At 41.6% G+C, this 21,999-nt stretch overlaps 1 protein-coding gene across 5 annotated transcripts in view; it reads left to right on the plus strand.

Moving 5' to 3' along the window:
• ano1a (anoctamin 1, calcium activated chloride channel a) overlaps nt 1-21,999 on the plus strand; it is a 116,996-nt gene that overhangs the window by 89,467 nt on the left and 5,530 nt on the right. For all 5 annotated transcript variants that reach the window (XR_014600704.1, XM_084056163.1, XM_084056164.1 and 2 more), the window contains 9 exons: nt 2,299-2,500; nt 3,839-3,950; nt 7,602-7,659; nt 10,153-10,253; nt 10,832-10,974; nt 17,320-17,472; nt 18,922-18,974; nt 20,400-20,584; nt 20,879-20,984. Coding sequence is in view for 4 of the 5 variants with exons in the window: in XM_084056163.1 (XP_083912289.1) it covers nt 2,299-2,500; nt 3,839-3,950; nt 7,602-7,659; nt 10,153-10,253; nt 10,832-10,974; nt 17,320-17,472; nt 18,922-18,974; nt 20,400-20,584; nt 20,879-20,984 (1,113 nt within the window). In the remaining variant the exon portion in view is untranslated. The remainder of the gene's footprint in view (nt 1-2,298; nt 2,501-3,838; nt 3,951-7,601; nt 7,660-10,152; nt 10,254-10,831; nt 10,975-17,319; nt 17,473-18,921; nt 18,975-20,399; nt 20,585-20,878; nt 20,985-21,999) is intronic.

Raw genomic sequence — 21,999 nt, forward strand, 5'->3', positions numbered from 1 at the left:
CACATGCTTTTTTCCCCCTCACAGCAAAAAAAACAAAAAAAAACAGCAACCGGGTGGAAAACAGAACGCTTGTCCTAAAACAAACTGCCACATTTTTTTCGCGGACCGTGGCCGCCGGATTAGACCCGGGGCGAGGGTGTTTTAGGACGATGGTTCCATTTGGGGAGGTGCACTGCGCGATGGGATAGACTGTAGCCATGGTTCACATGACACTCGTCTGTCACAAGCATCATGGAACCCGTATCTCCCGTATTGTTCAATAAAAAGCATTTTAATCCCATTGCCGGCCATTTTATTTGAATTTTCTCCGATGCTTTCAAATATGCGACACTAATGGGTTAGAGGTGTATTGCACTCTGATACATTACAAAAGAATTATAGAAAATGGCCGGCGATCGCATTAAATTATGCTTTTTATTGAACAATGCGGGGAAATACAGGTACTTATCACGGGTCGGATAAACTTGTAACATCCGTGGCTCATGGGAAAGCACTTTATATTTGAAATCTGAATGTTTATGTACATGTGAGAGTTGTAAATTCAAAAAAAAAGTTTAACAAATCTAAAACCAGGAACTGAAACTTGGCAGCCCTGTTAAAATGTTGGACTACCAAAGGTTGGTAAACACTGATTTAAATAACTTTGACCTTCACTTGGACTAGAATTTATAAGTTTCGTGACTAAAGTGTCCTTTCCCCAAGAAATGGTTGGTGGGGGAATGTTTCATGTTGCTCTTGTGTAATGGTGTGATAACGTGTCCTCAGAGAGCTGTCACGCACAGTGTTTCATATATATATCTACCGGTAACTTAGGGCAAAGACACTGACATTTCAAACAACGTGACATTTACTGCAGTCACATCAAACGCACAAAGGACACGGCGTGTTCCCTGTAGAGGAAGGTAAACATCATCAACAGCTCTGTAGTGATCGAGCGCCTACACCACTTTGAGTACCGCACGATATCATGCAAATATATCAGCGCTGTCGGGCGGAAACTGGAAACCTTGTATGTCCAAAACCGTATGTCCAAAAACTATTTTGAAAAACATTTTCACTACTTTCACACTCTTGTATGATAAAGTAGCATTCAGTATTTATTTATGATAAAACAAAACAAAACTGTCATTGCCACAGGAAAATAGCAAGTCATTTATGGAAAAGGAATAAACATAAAAAGTTGAAATCTAGAGATACAAGAGATACGAGGTTTCCGCCCGACAGCGACGATATGCTGCAGGCTAACGGGGTGGCCGTGGCCGTAGCCGTGGCTGAGTGGATAGAGTAGGCTGTCTGGAATTGGAAAGTCCCCGTACGGGTCCATTTGGTTCCACTTGTACACTCTCAAGAGTTAGATTAGCAACGTTTTTCTTGGGGCCTGCTTTTTGCTGTATTATTGATTTGTATTTTTCTCTCTGTCTCTGAGTGCCACCCCCTCAGTGTACTGTACGTGTGGCACTCTGTTTACACCATAGACTGTAAAGAATATGAACACAGCCAGCAGCCCCATTGGTTTCTACAAGACCGTTTTAAAGCCACTTTTTTGGCGAATTGAAATACCCAATATTTGAACTTCCGGTCCCGAAATGCTACCGGAATCGACTGCTATCGATTCCGGTAGCTGGCAGGTCTTCACTCGGTAGAACCGGTAGAAACCCTAGAAACATACTCTACATTATCATTCATTTTAAAATGAATGGGACCATAATTTACTAAACGCATATCTTGATGATAAAAGACTTTAAACTAGCGATTGAAAACATAGTGTTTATGAAAATGTTTACTAAGGTCATAACTTCAAGTGTAAAGTCTGCCCAAAACCTTGTTCAGTTCTATTGAGAGTATATTGTGTTGCAACCGAAGGTGAAATGGCTAAATCTGCTGGGTTATTAATAGGAACTGCTTGCTGTAAGTGAACCCGGAAGAGAGCTTCATTTCCAGCACAAGGGGGTTTGCCCCTTGGTTTACACACACATTAACACATTAACGCTACAAAAAGCTTCAACTTGTGGAGCAAGTGTTGTTTAACCATTACCTCTCACCTCTCACCTCTCTCGGCACAATTCCTACTTGTAATGGGGAAAATGTATTATTTCCATCAGCCTGTTATTTTTTATATCCCAAGCCTTTAATGTAGGCCTACTTGTAGATCTGCTGCTTGTGATGCTTTTGTGTGACGCTGTAGTATGATCAAGTAGGGCGTTAATTTACGAAAGAACACAGCATCGATATGCTCATGTACTGTAATCATGATCTTTTTTTCTTTTGTCACTAAAAACGTCAATATGGATATTTCAGATCAGCGTGACCTTTGCCATCGTGTTCGGGGTGATCCTGTACCGGATCAGCATCAAGGCGGCGCTGCACATCAGCTCGTACCCGGCGGCGCGCTCCAACGTGCGCGCCACCGTCAAGGGCACCGCCGCCGTCATCAACCTCATCGTCATCATCATCCTGGACGAGATCTACGCCGTCATCGCCCGGTGGCTCACCACGCTGGGTCAGCACACACCTCACACTAGGGCTTTCACGACTAGAGATTTTTACAGGTCGACTAATTTGACCCAGTGGTAGTCGACTAGTCGACTAGTCGAAATTTACACTGTTTTAATACCATCCTACTACTATATTACTATTATTATTATCCTCCTGCCCTTATTTTTATGGCGTTTTAAGGGAAGCGCTTCTGGCACAGCAGCACAGCACCACAGCAGCATCTCCATTGCCCAATAATAGGCTTTTATTGGGCATGCTTTTGACCCCCTTTTGATAAAAAATAAAGTCAGGAGGATAATAATAATAGTAAGATGGGCCATTACTATAGCATTAAAAATTAAATAAAAAAATAAAAAAATAAAAATAAAAATGTTTTTTTTTTTTTTTTTCAACTATTCGACTAGTACCAACAAGGTCGACTAGTGGTTATACAAGTCGACTAGTCGACTTGTTGGTGAAAGCCCTACCTCACACCTGCCGTCATTGTTTTTTTTCTGTCATTTCATAGGCAAAACAATTCATTGTCAGAGAGAGAGAGAGAGTCTAGTCTAGTCTTGTCTCACAAATTACAGCTTACAATGATTAATCACTGAATGCCTGGTTTAGCTGGAATATTTCAGTTGACACAATTATCGTTAAATTAAGTATTATTCATACTTAATAAACATGTATAGTCACTGGCTGGGTGCTGGATCTTCATAGGATTGAATAAATACAAGTCCAGGACATTTTGAAATACATATTCTTTTCCCATATGCTATTTCAGATGAGCGCCCATGTGCAAACCTAGAGAGCAGATGTCCAGACCGTCGCTGAGCTAATTGTCTCTGCTACATTACCCCCAACACTCACTACGCTTATTCCGCATCTCCGTATGAAGGCGTCACAGAGTGAAAATAGCGGATCTATGAGCTCACAACGCATCGCATCTGCAAATTAATAAGACAAATTCCAAGCACAGACTGCAAGCACGGACTGTATACATTTCCGATCTACAAGCTCAAAACGCGTTGTGGGCAGATCTGCTATTTTCGAAAAGACAACGTACAGTATAAAATAGGGCTCAATAAGTTAATGTATGTTTCGTAATAATGTAAATTTACAAAGTAACTTGATATAAATGTAGTGGAGGAAAAAGTACAGTATTTTATCCTCTGAGATGTAGTGGAGTAGAGGTATAAAGAATGGCAAAATGGGCCTACTCAAGTAAAATTACCTCAAAACTACTTAAGTAAGTACAGTACTTGAGTAAATCACTATACTAGTTTATGGCCATTATAGTGACCGTCAATAAAGCTAAATCCCCTCTTTAATGTGTGTTCTCTCTAAACCTTGTTTTCAGAGGTTCCAAAGACTGACAAGAGCTTTGAGGAGCGTCTGATCTTCAAGACTTTTGTGCTGAAGTTTGTCAACGCCTTCACTCCCATCGTCTACCTGGCCTTCTTCAGGGGCAGGTATGTGTGTCCAAAAGCCTCATTTATGCTCCATCGCGCGATGGTGTCGCTCACAGAGAATGGCTGAAAATAGCAGACCTACAAGCTCACAACGCGACGCATCCGCGACTCATTGTGACCCATCGGAGCATGTCATCATAGGCAAACATTTTAATAAATGTTAAGATTTTAAACTTGATGGAATAGTGAAAATAGCAGATGCAAAAGCTCACAATGTGTCACAACGCTGTCATAGTATCAAGTATAGTGTCAAAGTGTAAAATACAGCATTCATTTTTGAAAAAAGATTAAAAGAAGGAATATGGAAATACAAGGTAGGTAGATACTATGTAGATAGATAGACAGACAGTTTTTTTTATTGTCATTCAACAATACATAAAATGCACAATTTAGATAATGAAGTTTAAAATACTACAAAAATAGTATTTAAAACTTCATTAGGTTTCTGCCTGACAGCGACTATATACAGTCGATAAGAATATTGATATAATAATAAATCTAAATAATTGTTCTGAGCCTAACGGATGTGAGAAATGCCCCAGAGCTGCATGGACTCCATGAGCCGTCAAACAAGTCATTAAGAAGCCATCAAGCAAATGATCACTTTTCAAGTCTAATAAAAAGAAACCACCCTTTAAATTCAACACGCTGAACAGTGGAAACATTACCCCGCTGTCGGGTGGAAACCTTGTACAGCCAAAACCTTGACTTTTCAGGAAATGGAAAAAAGAACCGGTATTCCAATGGCTCCAATGTAGTTATTTATTCACAAGCTCTAGTCACAAGCTCTCGTTAATATGTTTATTGGTTAAATATTTATAACCCACAGAAAGACTTGGCGTCTTTCACTTTTTGAGTGAAAATATCCGATCTACAAGCTCACAGCCTCTAAGCTCACAGCTACAAGATCTACACGTTGTGAGCTTGTAGGTGTGCTATTTTTGCTACTTTTGCGCGACACTCTTGTGCAACAGTTGTAGGAAAGTAGGGCATTAATTTACGAAAGAACATAAAAAGTTTCTGCCCGACAGTGTTGATTAGCTGTGTAACTAGAGAGCTTTGGCTTTGGACTGGGATGATTCCGCTCGCTCTCCATCAGGATTGCAACAGTTAATTGACACAATTGATTTAGGGTCATTCTCAATTAATTGGATTGCAAATGGACCGTGAAGTCCAATAGTGCTGCAACAGTTAACCACTTTCAACCTGGCGTCCCTATTTTGGGCATGTCATTTATAGGCAAAAAAGTGCAATTTGTTTTGAAATAGTGAAAATAGTAGATCTGCAAGCTCACAGTAGCCTGGTAAACCCTCCCTCCGGAAATCTCATTTCCATTTGATTTCAGGAAGGAGTCTGGTCTGAAACGCCTTTCTCCAATAATCGCTCTGCTCGCCGAGCCGACGAGCCTATCAGCGTCGTCGCTCATTGTTCTGTGATTGACAGCGACAGTTGGCCAATCAGGTGGCGAGTTCAAGTGAGCCCGAATGAACCCGAGTGCAGCCTGAGAGCCGCCGACAAAAGACGAACGGCAGCCATTGTTGTTGTCCGAGTGCCGTCACTTCTTAGTTTCGTTCTTAAAACGGTCTCAAACCTCTTTTTTGAGGCACGGAATTTACTATTAACATATCGTTTGGATAGAATTTAGTTGTTTAACTTCATATATGTGGTCAATTAATCATGACAGAGCCTATTTAAAAATATAAATTTAGAGAACCGGCAGGGGCGGGGAGTGACACGCATGTATCCCAATAAGGCAACCTATTTTCCGTCCCAAAAGTCCCGTTGCGTCACATAGTCTGTAGCTCGTCAAAATGAACTGCTCATTGGCTGAAGGGGAAAAACGATCATTGGTTGAAGGGGTTGTCAGTCAACGGTATTACTCCCGCCCAACTCCAGCCCACAGCGATTATTGCAGAAAGGCGTTTCAGACCAGACTCCTTCCTGAAATCAAATGGAAATGAGATTTCCGGAGGGAGGGTTTACCAGGCTAAGCTCACAGTGCACCGTTGTGAGCTTGTAGGTCGGCTGTAGGTCACATGACAGCGTTGTAGGATGAAGTATAAAATAGGGCTTACGTAGCTCATCAGAAGAATCGATTATAAAAGATCTATTTGAATGTCTTTGTGTTGATATGGTATAACAAAATAATAGTAATATGTTGATATGGTATAACAAAATAATAGTAATAATGAAATGTGCTTCTGGATTATTTGAAGGTGGTGTAAGTGATATTATGTGGTTAAAATGTGTTATTTAGCTCTATATTATGATAGTAATCATTGTTCAGTAATAACGGGTCTATCCAGCTCTTTAATAAAGTGAAAATACATTTTCAGGTTGGGATACATTATTTCATCCAATCAGGAGAGAAACCATACAGGATACAGGATAAACAAGTGCAATTGGGAATGATTAAACAAATAAATGAGCAGACTAATTTTAAACTGGAACACTAATGCGTGTCCCACCTTTATTTTCTGAGAGACGAGGAGACATAGAGCTGGAGAGACGGGGAGACCCCTGTTACTTAGCCCCTTTCGGGACCCTGTTTACCTTTTTTGTATTTGGGAAGGCGGTATCCAGGGTCCCTTGTCGCTCAAAGCACTCTCTCTCGTAGTCGCGGGACCACTGTCTCGTCTCGGGCTAATAGCTCGTCGCTTAGAAGTTGCAGAGATTTCCCAAAGGTACCAAAAAGAGCAATACTAACGCGCGGTTAATCTGCATTAATGCGCTCGGATCGGCGCTGCCGTTTAACATTTTTAATAATTTAGTAAAGCTTAATTTCCTCTCTCACACTCTGCTCCACTTCCCATGTCCCGCCTCCCCGCGTTGTGATTGTCATGCAAGCATGTAGGAGCTCGCCAATCAGAGGCAGTACCGTAGGACCAGTGGTGTGTTCTACCGTCAGATGCTGTGTACGGCGTATACCTTGAGATTTTTTTTCGTTGCTACCGTATACCTTCAAAAACTGTTTCATCCATTGAAAACGCGAGAGCGTATACCCACGACCACGCGCATCGTATCGTAGCGTATACCTTCCGAAAAAAACTAGAACACAACACTGCGTAGGACCATAGAGGTATGCGTAGGACGCGCAGCTTGTCAGTCACCGCGGGGAGGCGGGCCATGGGAAGTGGAGCAGAGTGTGAGAGAGGAAATTAAGCTTTACTAAATTATTAAAAATGTTAAACGGCAGCGCCGATCCGAGCGCATTAATGCAGATTAACCGCGCGTTAGTATTGCTCTTTTTGGTACCTTTGGGAAATCTCTGCAACTTCTAAGCGACGAGCTATTAGCCCGAGACGAGACAGTGGTACCCGCGACTACGAGAGAGAGTGCTTTGAGCGACAAGGGACCCTGGATACCGCCTTCCCAAATACAAAAAAGGTAAACAGGGTCCCGAAAGGGGCTACCTGTTACTGAACAAACAAACACTCTATACTGATCAGAATATAAAGCTTTAACCTCGTAAACAAAAAGTTTTTAAAAAAGCATTTAGTTTTATTCAAACAAATCACTTACAGCACCATTAATAGTAAGAGCACTTGACAGAATAATCGCTTATAAAATAATAATAAAATAATGGACTGACAGTGGTGGTTGTGTTTCGTGTACATCTGATGGACTGTGGTGGTTGTGTTTGTTCTCCAGACTGGTGGGCCGTCCAGGAAGCTACCTGTACGTTGTTGGATCATACAGGATGGAAGAGGTAAGTACTTTGCACCGCAATTCTATGGTTCGACACTAAAGATCCTTACACACCCAGATAATGTGATTAATTCACATTAATTTAAACTGCTGCATGACTACATCCACACAGAACACAAATATTACGTGGTTATGAAGCGATGTTGTTTATTTTCAAAAACAAGGTTTTCAACCTACAGTACTGTATATGATGAATGAGGTATCACCGAATTAATAGTTTGATGGGAAACGTTTGCCGACGCATTTTATGTATCGCTTATTCATCACATTCCCGCTGTGTTCGGACCTTTACACAATGTGTTCTGTGTCCTGCTGCGTAGAACGACATGGTAGGCTAGCCCTGGAGAGTAAGCTGTCGACTCATGCTTTGAAAGGTGTTGAGTCACATTTTCACAGTGATGGACAAAGGTACTCAACCCCAGTACTCAAATTATGGATACTCCTCCTGGTGAAATATTACTCACTTGCAAGTGAAAGTTCCTCTGTCAAATTTGTACTTGAGTTAAAGTACAGGAGCACTTGCTTTAAAAAAAAGTAAAGGTAAATTTTGTTTTTGATATAAATGCATTGTTGTATTGAATTGTAAACATTTTCCAAAACGATTAAAATAAATTCCAGAAATCTTAAGCAAATTCAAATTCAACAAGATTAAAATAAAACAATGGCAAATATATCAGATCTACAAGCTCAAAACGCATCGCTTTGCGCCATGTTTCGAGCTTGCAGATCTGCTACTTTCGATGCGTTTGTTGTGATGCTGCAGTATGATCAAGTAGGGCGTTAAAAAAGTTAGAATATGGAAAGGTTTCTGCCCTTTCAGCAAGTAAATGTACTTTGTAATCGTTGGCACATGAGTCCCTATTCTGGGGCGAACACCCTGTCAATCACAATATAGTGACAGGTGTCCTAGTGGTACTTCCATCCATCCATCCATCCATACAAATAGAACGCACCTGTTTGCCAAGTTTAGAACACTGAGGACGGCCGTCGGCCGTCTTGCAAGAAATGTTAAGTGCGGCAATAAACTAAAGTGTTCTTAACGCATTCCAGTTGTAGCTGAGGCTTCCTTTGCCTTGCTATGCTATGTTTCTCATCCTGAGGCTAGGTACCCAAGACAAGTTCTTTTAATTAAGAATAGTGCTATTTAATATACTTCGTATTGACTTCATGGACATTTTAGGTCCCATTGAGTAAGCTGCTTAGATCCTCCTAACATATTATTATTATATTATATAACAACAGGTTATATTTGTCGAGTGACACAAATGCAAAGAAACACAAGTACTTTCACTGCAGGGCTACATTACAGTATTGGTTGATTGAATACTTAGTAGTCAGAAATGTAAAGAGCTCGGAGGTGCAGTAAAACACTTAGGCTAAAAGGATAGCACAATTATAGACCATTATCTAATGGTGTTAAACAAACATTGGCACATACTACAGCAAGTCCTTTGAAACACTTCCAAGATGCTACTGGTTCACGAGGGTCCCCAGTTTAAAACATCACTTTGTGAGGTCACATTTGGCCAACAGAGTTGAACAGGCCAAATCACCTTTTGGCCAAATTTCAAATGGCAATTTCCGTCCATTAATTTTTCTCTTTCTAGGATGGGAGGTGATGTTTAAGACCGGAGGGAGAACCCTATTTGAAACAAATATACAATCATTGAAAAACAGATAATATTCTGGGATTCACTTTCTTGGCTTATTGGTTGCATGCACAAGACATTTGGTGTTCGGTCCAGTGGTTCAGAGATTAGCTGCGGACAGACACGCAAACGCACGCACACACACACACACACACACACACACACACACACACACACACACACACACACACACACACACACACACACACACACACACACACACACACGCACACACGCTCTTCTGGACGGCTAGTGTAAAATTAAGTTATATGCTCTCAGACTGTGAGTAAATGCTGTGACAGTCTGTGCTAAACTGGTTTTACTGTATGTTTTATGTACAGCACGGAGGAAGTGTGTACAAAGCATTTGTGCAGCAATAAACAAACGTATTCTTAACACATACCAGTTGTCACTGAATCATTCCCTTGCTATTGCAGGACGCATGAGAGTTATTTAAGATAGTGTCTGTCAGCCAGAGGGCCAGACGTTCTGAAAGGCTCATGGATAAACATTAACACACTGTGTCTTCTTGTCTTCAAAACTGTTCAGAACCAAAGGGTATGTTTATTAAGTTGGCTCGAGTGTGTTTTATTTCCTAAGTATGAATAATACTCAATTTGTTTAATTGTGTCAACTGAAATATTCCAGCCAAACCAGGCATTCAGTGATTAATCATTGTAAGCTGTAATTTGTGAGACTAGACTCTCTTTCCTTCCTGTCATCACTAACCCTCCATCAACTTATATCCTTTCTGTTCCCGCTTTACTCCTCTTCCTTTCAACTCTCTCTCTCTCTCTCTCTCTCTCTCTCTCTCTCTCTCCCCCCCCCCCCCCCCCCCCCCGCAGTGTGCCCATGCAGGCTGTCTTATGGAGTTATGCATCCAGCTTTGTATCACCATGCTGGGCAAGCAGCTCATCCAAAACAACCTATTTGAGATCGGAATACCGTGAGTGCACACACACCACACACACACACCTCCCCCCACACACACACACACACACACACACACACACACACACACACACACACACACACACACACACACACACACACACACACACACACACACACACACAATGCCTATTTCCAAGTTTACATATTCCTTCTCTGTGTCTCACACTCTTTAGACTCTCCAGAAACACGCGGGCTAAAACTCTTGATTATGCAGGCTAAAATAATTGATTTTGCGATGAAATATGCAGTTTTTTTGCAATTTTATGTGGTGAAATTGCGGAAAGTTGTGAAATATGCGTCAATATGCGAAATATTGAAAAATGCTCTTGTCATGTGCACGCTCATGTCAAGTGCACGCTCTGGGAAAGAGTGCAGCTTCAATCCATCCTCTTTCATCACTTCATCTCTCTGTGTGTGTGTGTGTGTGTGTGTGTGTGTGTGTGTGTGTGTGTGTGTGTGTGTGTGTGTGTGTGTGCGCGTGTGCGCGTGCGTACTGTACGTACGTGCATGCGTGTGTCAAACGCCTCAACACCCATGTTGCATGATGTGACTGTCCTTGTTTTCCTGCAGGAAGTTGAAGAAACTGCTGAGGAAGAGGAAGTCAGCGAAGGACGCGGAGCAGGATGAGGAACAGTTCAAGAGCCTGCAGCGTCATGAGAAGGATCACTTCCTGAACCCCTTCATCGGCCTCAGCCCGGAGTACATGGAGATGAGTGAGTCCCACCCCCTAACAAACACACAAACACTGCACTCTACTGTGCGTACAGTACGTATGCACATGATGGGCATGTGAGCTGTGTACCACATATATAATAACATTAATAATATAACTTTATTTCTATAGGAACTTTCATACATAAAATACCCTCTGCATTTGCCCATCCTAACTATTAAGAGCAGTGGGTGCTGACTGTTAATACAGTGCCCGCCCGGGTAATAGTTAAGTGTCTTGCTCAGGGACACTTCGACACACACAGACTGGGTGGGAGGCGAACAGGCGACCTTCCCATTCCCTGACAGCCTCTCTACCAAGCCCCCAGAACCGAGAGGGAAAAGTGAAGCTTGAGTCTCCTGGTGGCTGACTCTGGAAGTGCAGCTGGGGCCCTATGCATGAACGAGCAAAAATGGTTTCGAGCAATGGGCTCAACTCACGAACTTGCGCACGAGGTTGCGCACGGAGGTGACACTACTGTGCATGCGAGACATAACTCTATGACGCAAAAAGTTGCGGAAGGGCTCCGCGGCATAATCGTCCCCAAACACTGAAATGGGGGGGGGGGGTATGCGCTGGGCGAGCAATTCCAGAGAAGTGAATGGGCGGGGATTTCCGGTTACCACTCTAGTTCTTTTATAACTCTATCTCTCTATCCATTCAGCTACAGCAGTGGTTCTCAAACATTTTAATGTCTAGGACCCCAAAACGTATATGAATTTGGCCCCCATTTAAAAAGATTTTGTGCTAGGGAACCCCATAACAGAAGATTTGTAAACATTTTTTGAAAAGTGTTTTAAATTGTGAGAGACACCTATGGGCACAACACCAGAGGGAGCTCCTCTGACTTTGTTCCCCCTAAGTAAGTAAGTAAGTAGGTCGAAATCGGAATACTAGCTTGCCCCAGAGAAGCAAATAAGGCATTCCCTCAGCGAGCTCCACGGAAGGAGCCCTGTGTGAGTGCCCTCCTTTGTGTTATCCTTTTAAGCATAGTGTTGTTACTGTACCGCTGTACTGTTTTCAAACAGGTGGACCCCTACTTTGAGAACCACTGGGCTCCACCCCCCCCCCCCCCCCATGACCCAGAGGGAATGTCTTTGAAGTGATCGAAGCGTTCCACATTTGATTCTATTATCGTCTCATTACTCTCCCAGTAAAGAGTCACTAATTCACTTAGAGGTCGAATTCTCCACGCTCAGATTTAATAGTGCAGAGGAGAGCACAGGGTAATTTATGCCCCGTACTGTTGCACACGCAACACACGTCATGATGCAATGAACACAATTAAACTAAAAATGTTCATATTCATGGAATTTGGAATGTGGAGTTTGTTCTAAAAAGTTACATTTCTTGTGAGTTGGCGCTAAGCCTCGAGGGTTCCTCCAGTTATGTCACTAACGAACGTGAAAACGTTAAAATTTCATGTCTCCTCATTAGGAACAAGTGCAACTGTCCCTTTACCCCAACCACCTTCTATCATTTACATCATTGGTTCTCAAAGTGGGGTCCGGGGACCCCCAGGGGTCCTTGGGGATGTTCCAGGGGGTCCCCAGCGAAAGTAGTTAATTTAGCATCACAATATAATTTTCACCACTTTATCCATGTATACGCTGGCTATTCAAAAAAAGCAGCCGCACTGTGAGCTTGTATAGCTGCTATTTTTAAAAATAGTGAAAATGTTTTCAGATGGGGGTCCGCCGATAAATAGATATCAATTTGGGGGTCCTTGACATGAAAAAAATGTAGAACCACTGATTTACATACAGCAGGTTCAACCTTTTTTGAGCTCTGGACCACCAGCATATTTCAAACAATCCTCAATGACCACCCCACCCTACCGACCAACAAGAATTCATATTTAGTATAATAAGAGGGCATAGCTAAAACATTTAGTTTTTGGTTTGTTTTTAATTTTAAATTTAACATTAATGATCTTGACTTATACTTACTATGTGTTGTGAACTTGTAGATAAGGTATTTTCGGTGGCCGACACCGTGGACATTTCACTTAAAAAGAAAATGTCACACACTTTTTGAGTTTGTTTGTTTTTACCTCATTAAGCTATACAATAATGCTAAAAGGAGAACACAAAAAATATTTATTTCCATTGTGGTCCTGCGGCTCTTAAATTTGATTGACTTAAATGCTATATATATATCAATATATCTATATCTATATCTCTAAAATGGAACACGGTAAGACCTGCACTCATTAAAACTTTTCATTAGATTAGTGTGAATGTTTCGATCCTTGTGGACTGGATGCTCATTAGAGTGAATCTGAGTCCTTGTAATTAATCTCGCTCCTATTTAAATTAACCCTATAGCATTCTTATTCTGGGGGCGAACCTACGGCAAAAAAATGCCTTTTTGTTGTGAGCTTGTAGATCTGCTATTTTTGACGAAGAGATTAGGTGTAGAGGGAAATACTAGTGGACCTAGTATAGAGCCCTGGGGGACCCCGATCAACTAGGGTTTAAGTGGTTAACCTGCTAATCCTTTGCAGTGGCGAGGAGGAATTCTGAGGTTTCCCCTATTGAGCGGAACACAGTAACATTGTTGCAAAATATGATCTCATGAATGTTATTCTATGTTCGGGTAAATCCATGTCATTTCTCATCATACAGTACAGTACAGTACAGTAAATGTTGCCTGTATAAAGTACTGCAGATATCAGCGTCCTACACTTACCAATATAACATGCATCGCCGCTACTGGAAGTAGACTAATCCCCTCTTGTACTTCCATCATGCTGTCCTTTGATGTCTTAATCCACTCCAAGAATTAGCCAGATCCCAGTTAACCGCCGTCGGGGAATCCTTGATGTGGAGACCTTAGTCGCTTTATTAGTTTTATTTGAATTTGCGATGTCTGTTCATGCATGTTAGTGTGACCTATTAAGATAATTGGATTGCTGGAACACATGCAGTTGGATAATAATTGGACTGGAACAGTGTTTTTCATGTCAATGCTCGGAGGATCTTGTCCATGGCGACAGTGCGGATAATGAATTCCAAACAATCCGTGTAGTACGTCCCCTGAGGGCTTTTACACAAGAGAGCTTCTCAAGACCTCAATGACATAACCAGGACCTTGAGTGTGACTCCTTTTATACAAGCACTTATTTTTATACCTCCATTTTATTTAACATATTGGGTCCTGACCTCATGTTGTGAACCGTGGTTCTTAACAGCATACAGTACATACTGTAATATGTTAGTACAAATGTGTATCATGAAACCTGCATTTCATTATGGTTGATGCTCAGTAAAGGAGAGGATTAACCTTCATAGTTGTATAATCCCATGTCCTGCCTGTTTTAAATTCTGTCCCACCACAGACTGATGTAATAGAGCAGTGGTTCCTAAACGTTCTCAGCGTGAGGCCCAAAAGAGAAAGTTGGTGTCTCCTTGGGACCCTAACTTACAAAACTACATTATGAATTAATCACTGAAGCTTCATTTGTCACTTACCATGTTGGTGGGACTGTGCTAACACAAACATACAAAATAAAAACAAGTTAATAATAATAATAACTAGAAAATGTGCTCCTCGGAGCACAGGTCTCCGCCAGTACTGTTCCTGATTAATCCTGTCTTACCTCACTTCAAAAGATATAAATGATCTTTTGAAGTGACACACCTATTTATAGGTCTCTATTTCATCATGCGTCTCGCTAGCCAATCAAAGCACACCCTTTCAACATATTGTCACGTGTCACGTGAAGCTTGACCAATGTTAGCTTGGTGGACACACGGAAGGACGAGAACGAAAACATAGTCTCCTGGCGGAGACAATAATGATGATAAACAATAATAATACTGGAAAAGACTAATAAATAAATTGTAATAAATGTAGAATGGTTATTAGCAGGGGGGGTTGACATTTTCTTTTTAAATAAATTCTTATATTCTATGTTTTTGATTAGATTTCAGTAAGAAAGGTAAAAAAAACAGGATTCTTACTCGCCCATTTTAGGTCACATGATTCTTTTTAGACTTATGGGTGGCGACTCAATGTTTGAGAAACAATGGTAGGCCTAATACACGTAGACTATTTGGATCCTGCTGTGTGGTCTCTATTTAGATCCTACCAACATCCCAGAGGCATCAAGTAGAACATACGTGCATGCCGTATGTTAATCCATGCGCCATATCGCCATGCGACCCCCCTGCAATTCAGTACAGCGGCGTAGCTTCAGTCGCTTCACTGTATTCATAGTTTGTTCTGTTCACAGTACCGTGGCTGTAGCGCAGCGTTCATCCTTAACAAGTTCAATATATGGACACTGTAGACATAAAACATTCATGGCGATACAAATAGCTGCTCTCCTTTCATCTCCATGTGACGCCGGCAGCAGGCAAGAGTTGGGACACCAGAACCGCTGAGGGAGCAGAGATTGTAAGATTGACCTCCGCAGGTTGTGCAGAAAGGCTTTTTTTGGTGCCAAACGGAGGCAGCCCACTAGTAGCTCCGGGCAGCAAAAACCTATTTAACCGACACGTCACGCAGTCATGCCCTCAAGGCAGACCCAAGCGGGTCGAAAGCGCTCGGCCTCGTTAGCAGTGGTGGAAAGTAACTAAGTACGTTTACTCAAGTACTGTACTTAAGTACAATTTTGATGTACTTTTACTTTACTGGAGTATTTCCAATTGTCTCTACTTTTACTTCTACTCCACTACATCTCAGAGGCAAATATTGTACTTTTACAATTTTACAATTATTTGAAAACGTTAGTTACTAGTTACTTTGTAGATATACATTATTACATTATAAAACATGCATTAACCACTTTAGCCTTATTTTATACCTAGGCTATTTGAAAATAGCAGATCTACAAGCTCACAACACGTTGCGGTGCGACGCGTTGTGAGCTTGTAGATCTGCTATTTTCAAACATTTTTGTACTTTTACTTTTGGTACTTTAAGTACATTTTGATACCAATACTTTTGTACTTTTACTCAAGTACATTTTGAATTCCGGACTTTTACTTGTAACAGAGTACTTCTCCATTGCAGTATTGATACTTTTACTTAAGTAAAACATTTGAGTGCTTTTTCCTCGTTAGACCTGGCTTGTATATGCCCGGTCATATCCTTGCTCATTCCGGAGTGCGCTTGGAGTTAGCCTGAGGGCTTCCTTTTTCATCTATAACCATGTTCAACCCCTTGACATCCCTGTTTTAGAAAGGTTCATCCAGGTTCACCACCAGTTTAGTTCCCTCCAGCTGGCTCTCACGAGCTCTGTCCTGATTCCCCGACACCGATCTTCAAATAAAAAACAGAGACTAATTATTAGACTTCCAAAAAGTGCAAAAAACAAAAAAGGCTCCAAACAGAATAATCTGTCTTCTGAAGCCAATTAATCTCAGTATGAATAAATAAAGCAAAATCCAGTCACTCAAGAGGAGAAAATCGTATAGATCAAGTAAGCCTTTATTCAAACATGGCTATGGAAGCCAGATCTTCCTTCCTTTTTCTATTTAGTACTTTCCCATTGATCCAGGAGCACCATTAACACTTTTTGTCTACAGTAGGCTACTTTTGATTTCCGCTGAGCACCTGTTTTTCTTTCTTCCTCTGTATATGCCATTATTTAGTGCACACTCTACTCACTGAGAACATGACAGACACTTCCCGTGTTTACACACCCGAAGTCTGGCTGTTATATTGAAAAAAAGTGTTGTAAACATAGGCCTTTTCCATAGTGCCATCATTTTGCTTCAGAAGATTCTGATGGAATTACTTGTATGGGATTCTTTTTATTGTGGCCTTTTTGGAACTCTAAAGAACGGGTTTCTTCAACTCCAGTTGTTCTTTGTGTGTGTGTGTGTGTGTGTGTGTGTGTGTGTGTGTGTGTGTGTGTGTGTGTGTGTGTGTGTGTGTGTGTGTGTGTGTGTGTGTGTGTGTGTGTGTGTGTGTGTGTGTGTGTGTTATGTACACTGTATTTCATCTGGTTCCAGGGTGAGTAGATATTGACAGAATTCCTTTACAGTGGAGTTTTAAATCATGCTACACTATACAGCTCCTGTCCCCCATCAATTTCATATTGTTCACATTACTTCCTAGACAAATAACAGCTATTACAGGCTGTGTGCAGCACTACAGCCTGACAAATATTTGAAACCTTTGACATTTTCCCCCTACCGTAGCCTATAATGACGGGTTGAAAGTGGCAAAAAAATCGGGACACATATTTTGCATAAACGTTGATACTGATGTCATCAAAAAAAGTCAAATAATGGCAGATATATCTGCTCTCATATGTGTGCAATTGCTTTGGCTTTTTGTCCAGTTTCACACAACAGGAGACATGCACTAACTGTCCTATGTTTTGCTCGTGCAGTCATCCAGTTTGGGATGGTGACTCTCTTCGTGGCGTCCTTCCCTCTGGCTCCGCTCTTCGCCCTGCTCAACAACATCATCGAGATCCGCCTGGACGCCAAGAAATTTGTCACGGAGCTACGCAGACCCATCGCTGCCCGGGCCAAGGACATCGGTAGGAGTCACGCACCTACATATCGTTGCCGTCGGGCAGGAACCTTGTATCTCACATGTTTACATAAAATGATGCCGTACTTCGTCGCCAGCGGTGTAAAGTAACTAAGTACATTTAAGTGCTGTACTTAAGTACCATTTTGAGATATTTTTACTTTACTTGAGTATTTCCAATTTTCTGTACTTTTACTTCTACTCCACTACATCTCAAAGGCATTTGAGAACTTGAGTTACTAGTTACTTTGTATATTTGTGGGTTTTAGAAATATTGAACCACTTAAAAGTATTAACAAGAGCTTGGGGCTAAATAATAACTACATTGGATCCATTGGACCACAGGTTCTATTTTCCATTTCCTGAAAAGTAACGGTTTTGGACACAAGTTTCCACCCGACAGCAACGATATAGAAGACCATGTAGAACTGATGAGTTTTGAACATGCTGTAGCCAGCGACACATGTACTGTATGTGCAGATTGTACTTCTGCAATATTATTTATTGGTGGTTCTATTCAAAGGAAAGTTATTTAAAGGATTTACCCTCAATAAAGATAATTGACTTACTTTTATCAGCTCTAATATATTTCAACTATATATATATATATTAGACATGGACTGAAATGGAGCCAACAGCCACGCCGTTTTTTGATATGTTTAACTCGTTTATCCTGTTATTTTCTGTCGTGCAAAAGGTTATATAGATATCATGGGTTTCTCATTTAAGCTCACTCTGTCTCTCAGTATATCATCTTTTGTTCAACTGATGGTAATTACATTTCACATGATTAAGGCCAAAAGCGGCTCAAACAGCAGTATGCAAACGTTGTGGTTAAATATTATGAGAGATTGTAAACTAAACAATTGTCTGGCCAGTAGTTGCACATTGCAAATTGTAACACATACGTGTTATGGCATGACACACAGACCTACCCTCTTATAGACAATAAGACTATCTGTGTGTCTGTCTGTTTTGTTAATTATCAAACTAAATCCTTAACCACTTAAGGCCTATTTTGTACTTTGTTGTACAGTGGTGTCATGCCAAAAAAAAAAGCCAATGTCAAGACAAGCCAAGATCACAACCTGTCGCTGCACTACTCTTTATGAGCTTGTAGATAGTAAAGTGATTATTTTTATTTTAAATATATATATTTTTTATAGTTTCATAAACTGTTGCACTCCTACACTTACTACCATACATTATGGATAGATCAACCAAATCTCTCATCCAGACTCTTTAGATCTTAGTTCACCAACAATAAGCAGCACCATGCCATAGTGTAGTGTTCACACTGTGCGTGAGTTCAAAACACAGCACATCTCTTGCCCATGCTGTTGTTGCCATCTGGTGGTGGCACGTGTGTACTTACAACTGTAACGCTGGACTTCCATCTCAGATAAATCATCACACATTGACAGATTGCCATTGTTTTGTTCTTATCTGTTTGCAGGTATCTGGTACAACCTGTTGAGAGGCCTCAGCAAAGTAGCAGTCATTGTTAACGTGAGTTTTGTTTCTGCCTGATTGCCAAGGCACCCATGTTGCCAGACCATGTGACAGAATGCTCTATGAAAAGATAGTAGATGACGGCATTTGCTAATGCAGTGCCGAGTGAGTGGACCATCGCCATCCAGTTAATGCACAATTAAGTTGTATTGCTATATGTATCTCCAAATATTATTGCGATATCTTCACTAGTTGCTCTGTAAGAAATAACAATCCAATAAAGTCTCCTCGTTGACTTGCATTACACAGTGAAACAGGTCTCAAAGTGAGACTTTTGGCACAACAAATGCAAACAAAGTGGATTCTGGCAATGGATTAACCTTATAGGGGAGTGAAACCCAGGCCACAATGTGTTAGCCTGGTAAACCATCCCGGTTGCGGAATTCACATTTCATGCTCTGCAGAAGACACATGAAATGTGAATTCCGCGACTACGAACATGGCCTAGGACAGTGGTTCTCAAAGTGGGGTCCTCGGCCTCTCAGGGTTCCTAGAGGCGAACGGCCTTATTCCATGCAGTTGAAGCACAAGGGGGCGAGGGGGCGAGGCTGGCGGGCTATGTTAGTGCAGTGAGTGGCTGTTGGGGCAAACGCAGTCCCCACAACATCATTTACGATTCTGTGCCTATCGGTACATAACTCGGACGGCGCTTAGTCGACTAGCAGCCCATCGGCCGGTCGGCGCGGGCACTCGAGCCTGGAGGCGCTCGGGCGCGCCTCCTCGGCCTCAAGGTCTGCTGAGTCGGCGCGCCTCCGTCATGGTGCAAAACTATACTTTATCGGCGAAAAAAAGTAGCCCGCGGTTGTTTGAAAAAGTATTGTCCTAAGCGGGAGTCGAACCCAGAGGTAGTGGACCGGTAGTCCAATGATTATGGAGGTGCGTCACTGAGGCCGGTGCTGGATTTGGGTATTCGGGCTGTATTAGAATGTGACGTCCTAACTCTTCTAATGTAGAGGAAAGAAGTCCCCGCCCGCGCGCCCGCCCAATAGGGGAAGCTTCCCAACTGCATGGAATAAGGCTGTTCGCAGACTCGCTTCCTAGAGAGGGTTCTAAATAGATCCTTACAAGTGTGTAACTCTGACAGTATACAAATGGAACCAAATGGACCCGTTAGGGTCCATTTGGTTCCATTTGTATACTGTCAGAGTTAAGGTCCTTACATACCGGCGAATATACGCAAAATGCGGACTCGTTCCGAATAATTAAAAGACGCTTTTTCGCTTTTTCGCTCCATGTACGGAGCCATTGACTTTATAAGGTTTTAAAAAAAAACGCATTATTTGCACGAAAAAAATGCCCCGGTGTGTAAGGACCTTTAAGGTGGGGTCTTTGAAATGTAAACGTTTTTGATAACCACCGTCCATCTCTTCTCGATGACTCCATGTGTTCATGCGGTGTGTTCCCCCGTCCCCGTCCCCCCAGGCGTTTGTCATCTCCTTCACGTCGGACTTCATTCCTCGGCTGGTCTACCAGTACACCTACAGCCCCGATGGCTCCATGCACGGCTTCATCAACCACACCCTCTCCTACTTCAACGTCAGCAACTTCCAAGCCAACACGGAGCCGCTGCAGCCCATGCATCTGGGCTACAGGGTGGAAACGTGCAGGTGAGTCCATGCGTCCGGGACATCAGGTGGACGGACATTATGCAAAGGTGTCCACATGTGGCGACTGGTGGGCGATGTGTGCTTGCGTTGACGTCAAAGACGAGCCATGTTGTATCGATAACCAATCCTCTGTGCATTTGATTATTTAAACAATTATTTAAATGAAATCAGTGAAATGATTATTAACGGATACAATACTGAGTAAATACCATCTCTTTCTCTCTCTTTCTCTCTTGCACCCCCCACCCCCCTCTCTTGCACTCTCCATTTCCATCTCCTCTCTCTCTGTCTCAGATATAAAGACTACAGAGAACCACCATGGTCCAACTCGCCGTATGAACTCTCCAAGGAATTCTGGGCCATCCTGGCTGCTCGTCTGGCCTTCGTCATTGTCTTTCAGGTTTGAATGAACACACACATCGCGTTGAGATGAATGCACACATACTGCATGTTGCTTACATCGCTGGCATCCACATGCTGACGAGCAGACATGACGCACAATGTTTGCGTTCATATTTGATGTACTGTATGTGAAAGCACTTCCATGCTACCTCCCTTTATAAAACAAGCAAACAACCACGTTCTTCATATTTAATTGATGTATGGCCATAGAGTGGTCATACATCAATTCATCATGCATTTTTCAGAAAAAAACAAGACATGCCCACTGGCTCAAACACGACACAGTTCAAAGTGTCTGAAGGCACAGTGTGGTGTAGGGATATATGTATAGGAGCTGAGATCTGATTAGTAGTAACTACATCACATTTATCTGCAGACATAATTCAGTGATAAGGGTTATTGTCGAAACACAATTCTGTGTTTGTGTATTTTTTTTCTTTTTCCCGTGACATTTTCAAAATGTCACAGACACTGTGTAATGAATGTCATTAGTGCTGCATGCCATTGTATAAAATGTATTATGTGTCAAATGTAACTGTGTTTACATGCACACAATTACTGAGAATAATCAGGTTTTAAAAGGTGGCCTCAGTATCAGCCTGATAAAAACATGACGGGTGAAACTAATTGAAAATAATGATAACCAGTGGTGTAAAGAAACTAAGTACATGTACTCAAGTACTGTACTTAAGTACAATTTTGAGGCACTAGTTACATTTTACAGGTATAAATTATTACATTATAAAACATAAATTAACCAATTTAACTCTGTTTTATACCTAGGCTATTTGAAAATACCCGATCTACAAGCTCACAACGCGTTGTGAGCTTGTAGATCTACTATCTTCAAACATTTTAGTACTTTTACTTTTGGTACTTTAAGTACATGTTGATACCAATACTTTTGTGCTTTTACTCAAGTACATTTAGAATTTCTGACTTTTACTTGTAGCGGAGTACTTCTTTCTACATTGCATTATTGATACTTTTACTTAAGTAAAACATTTGAGTAC

The sequence above is a fragment of the Gymnoscopelus microlampas genome (assembly GCF_963454915.1).
Source record: "Gymnoscopelus microlampas genome assembly, chromosome: 1".
NCBI classification, from domain to species: domain Eukaryota; kingdom Metazoa; phylum Chordata; class Actinopteri; order Myctophiformes; family Myctophidae; genus Gymnoscopelus; species Gymnoscopelus microlampas.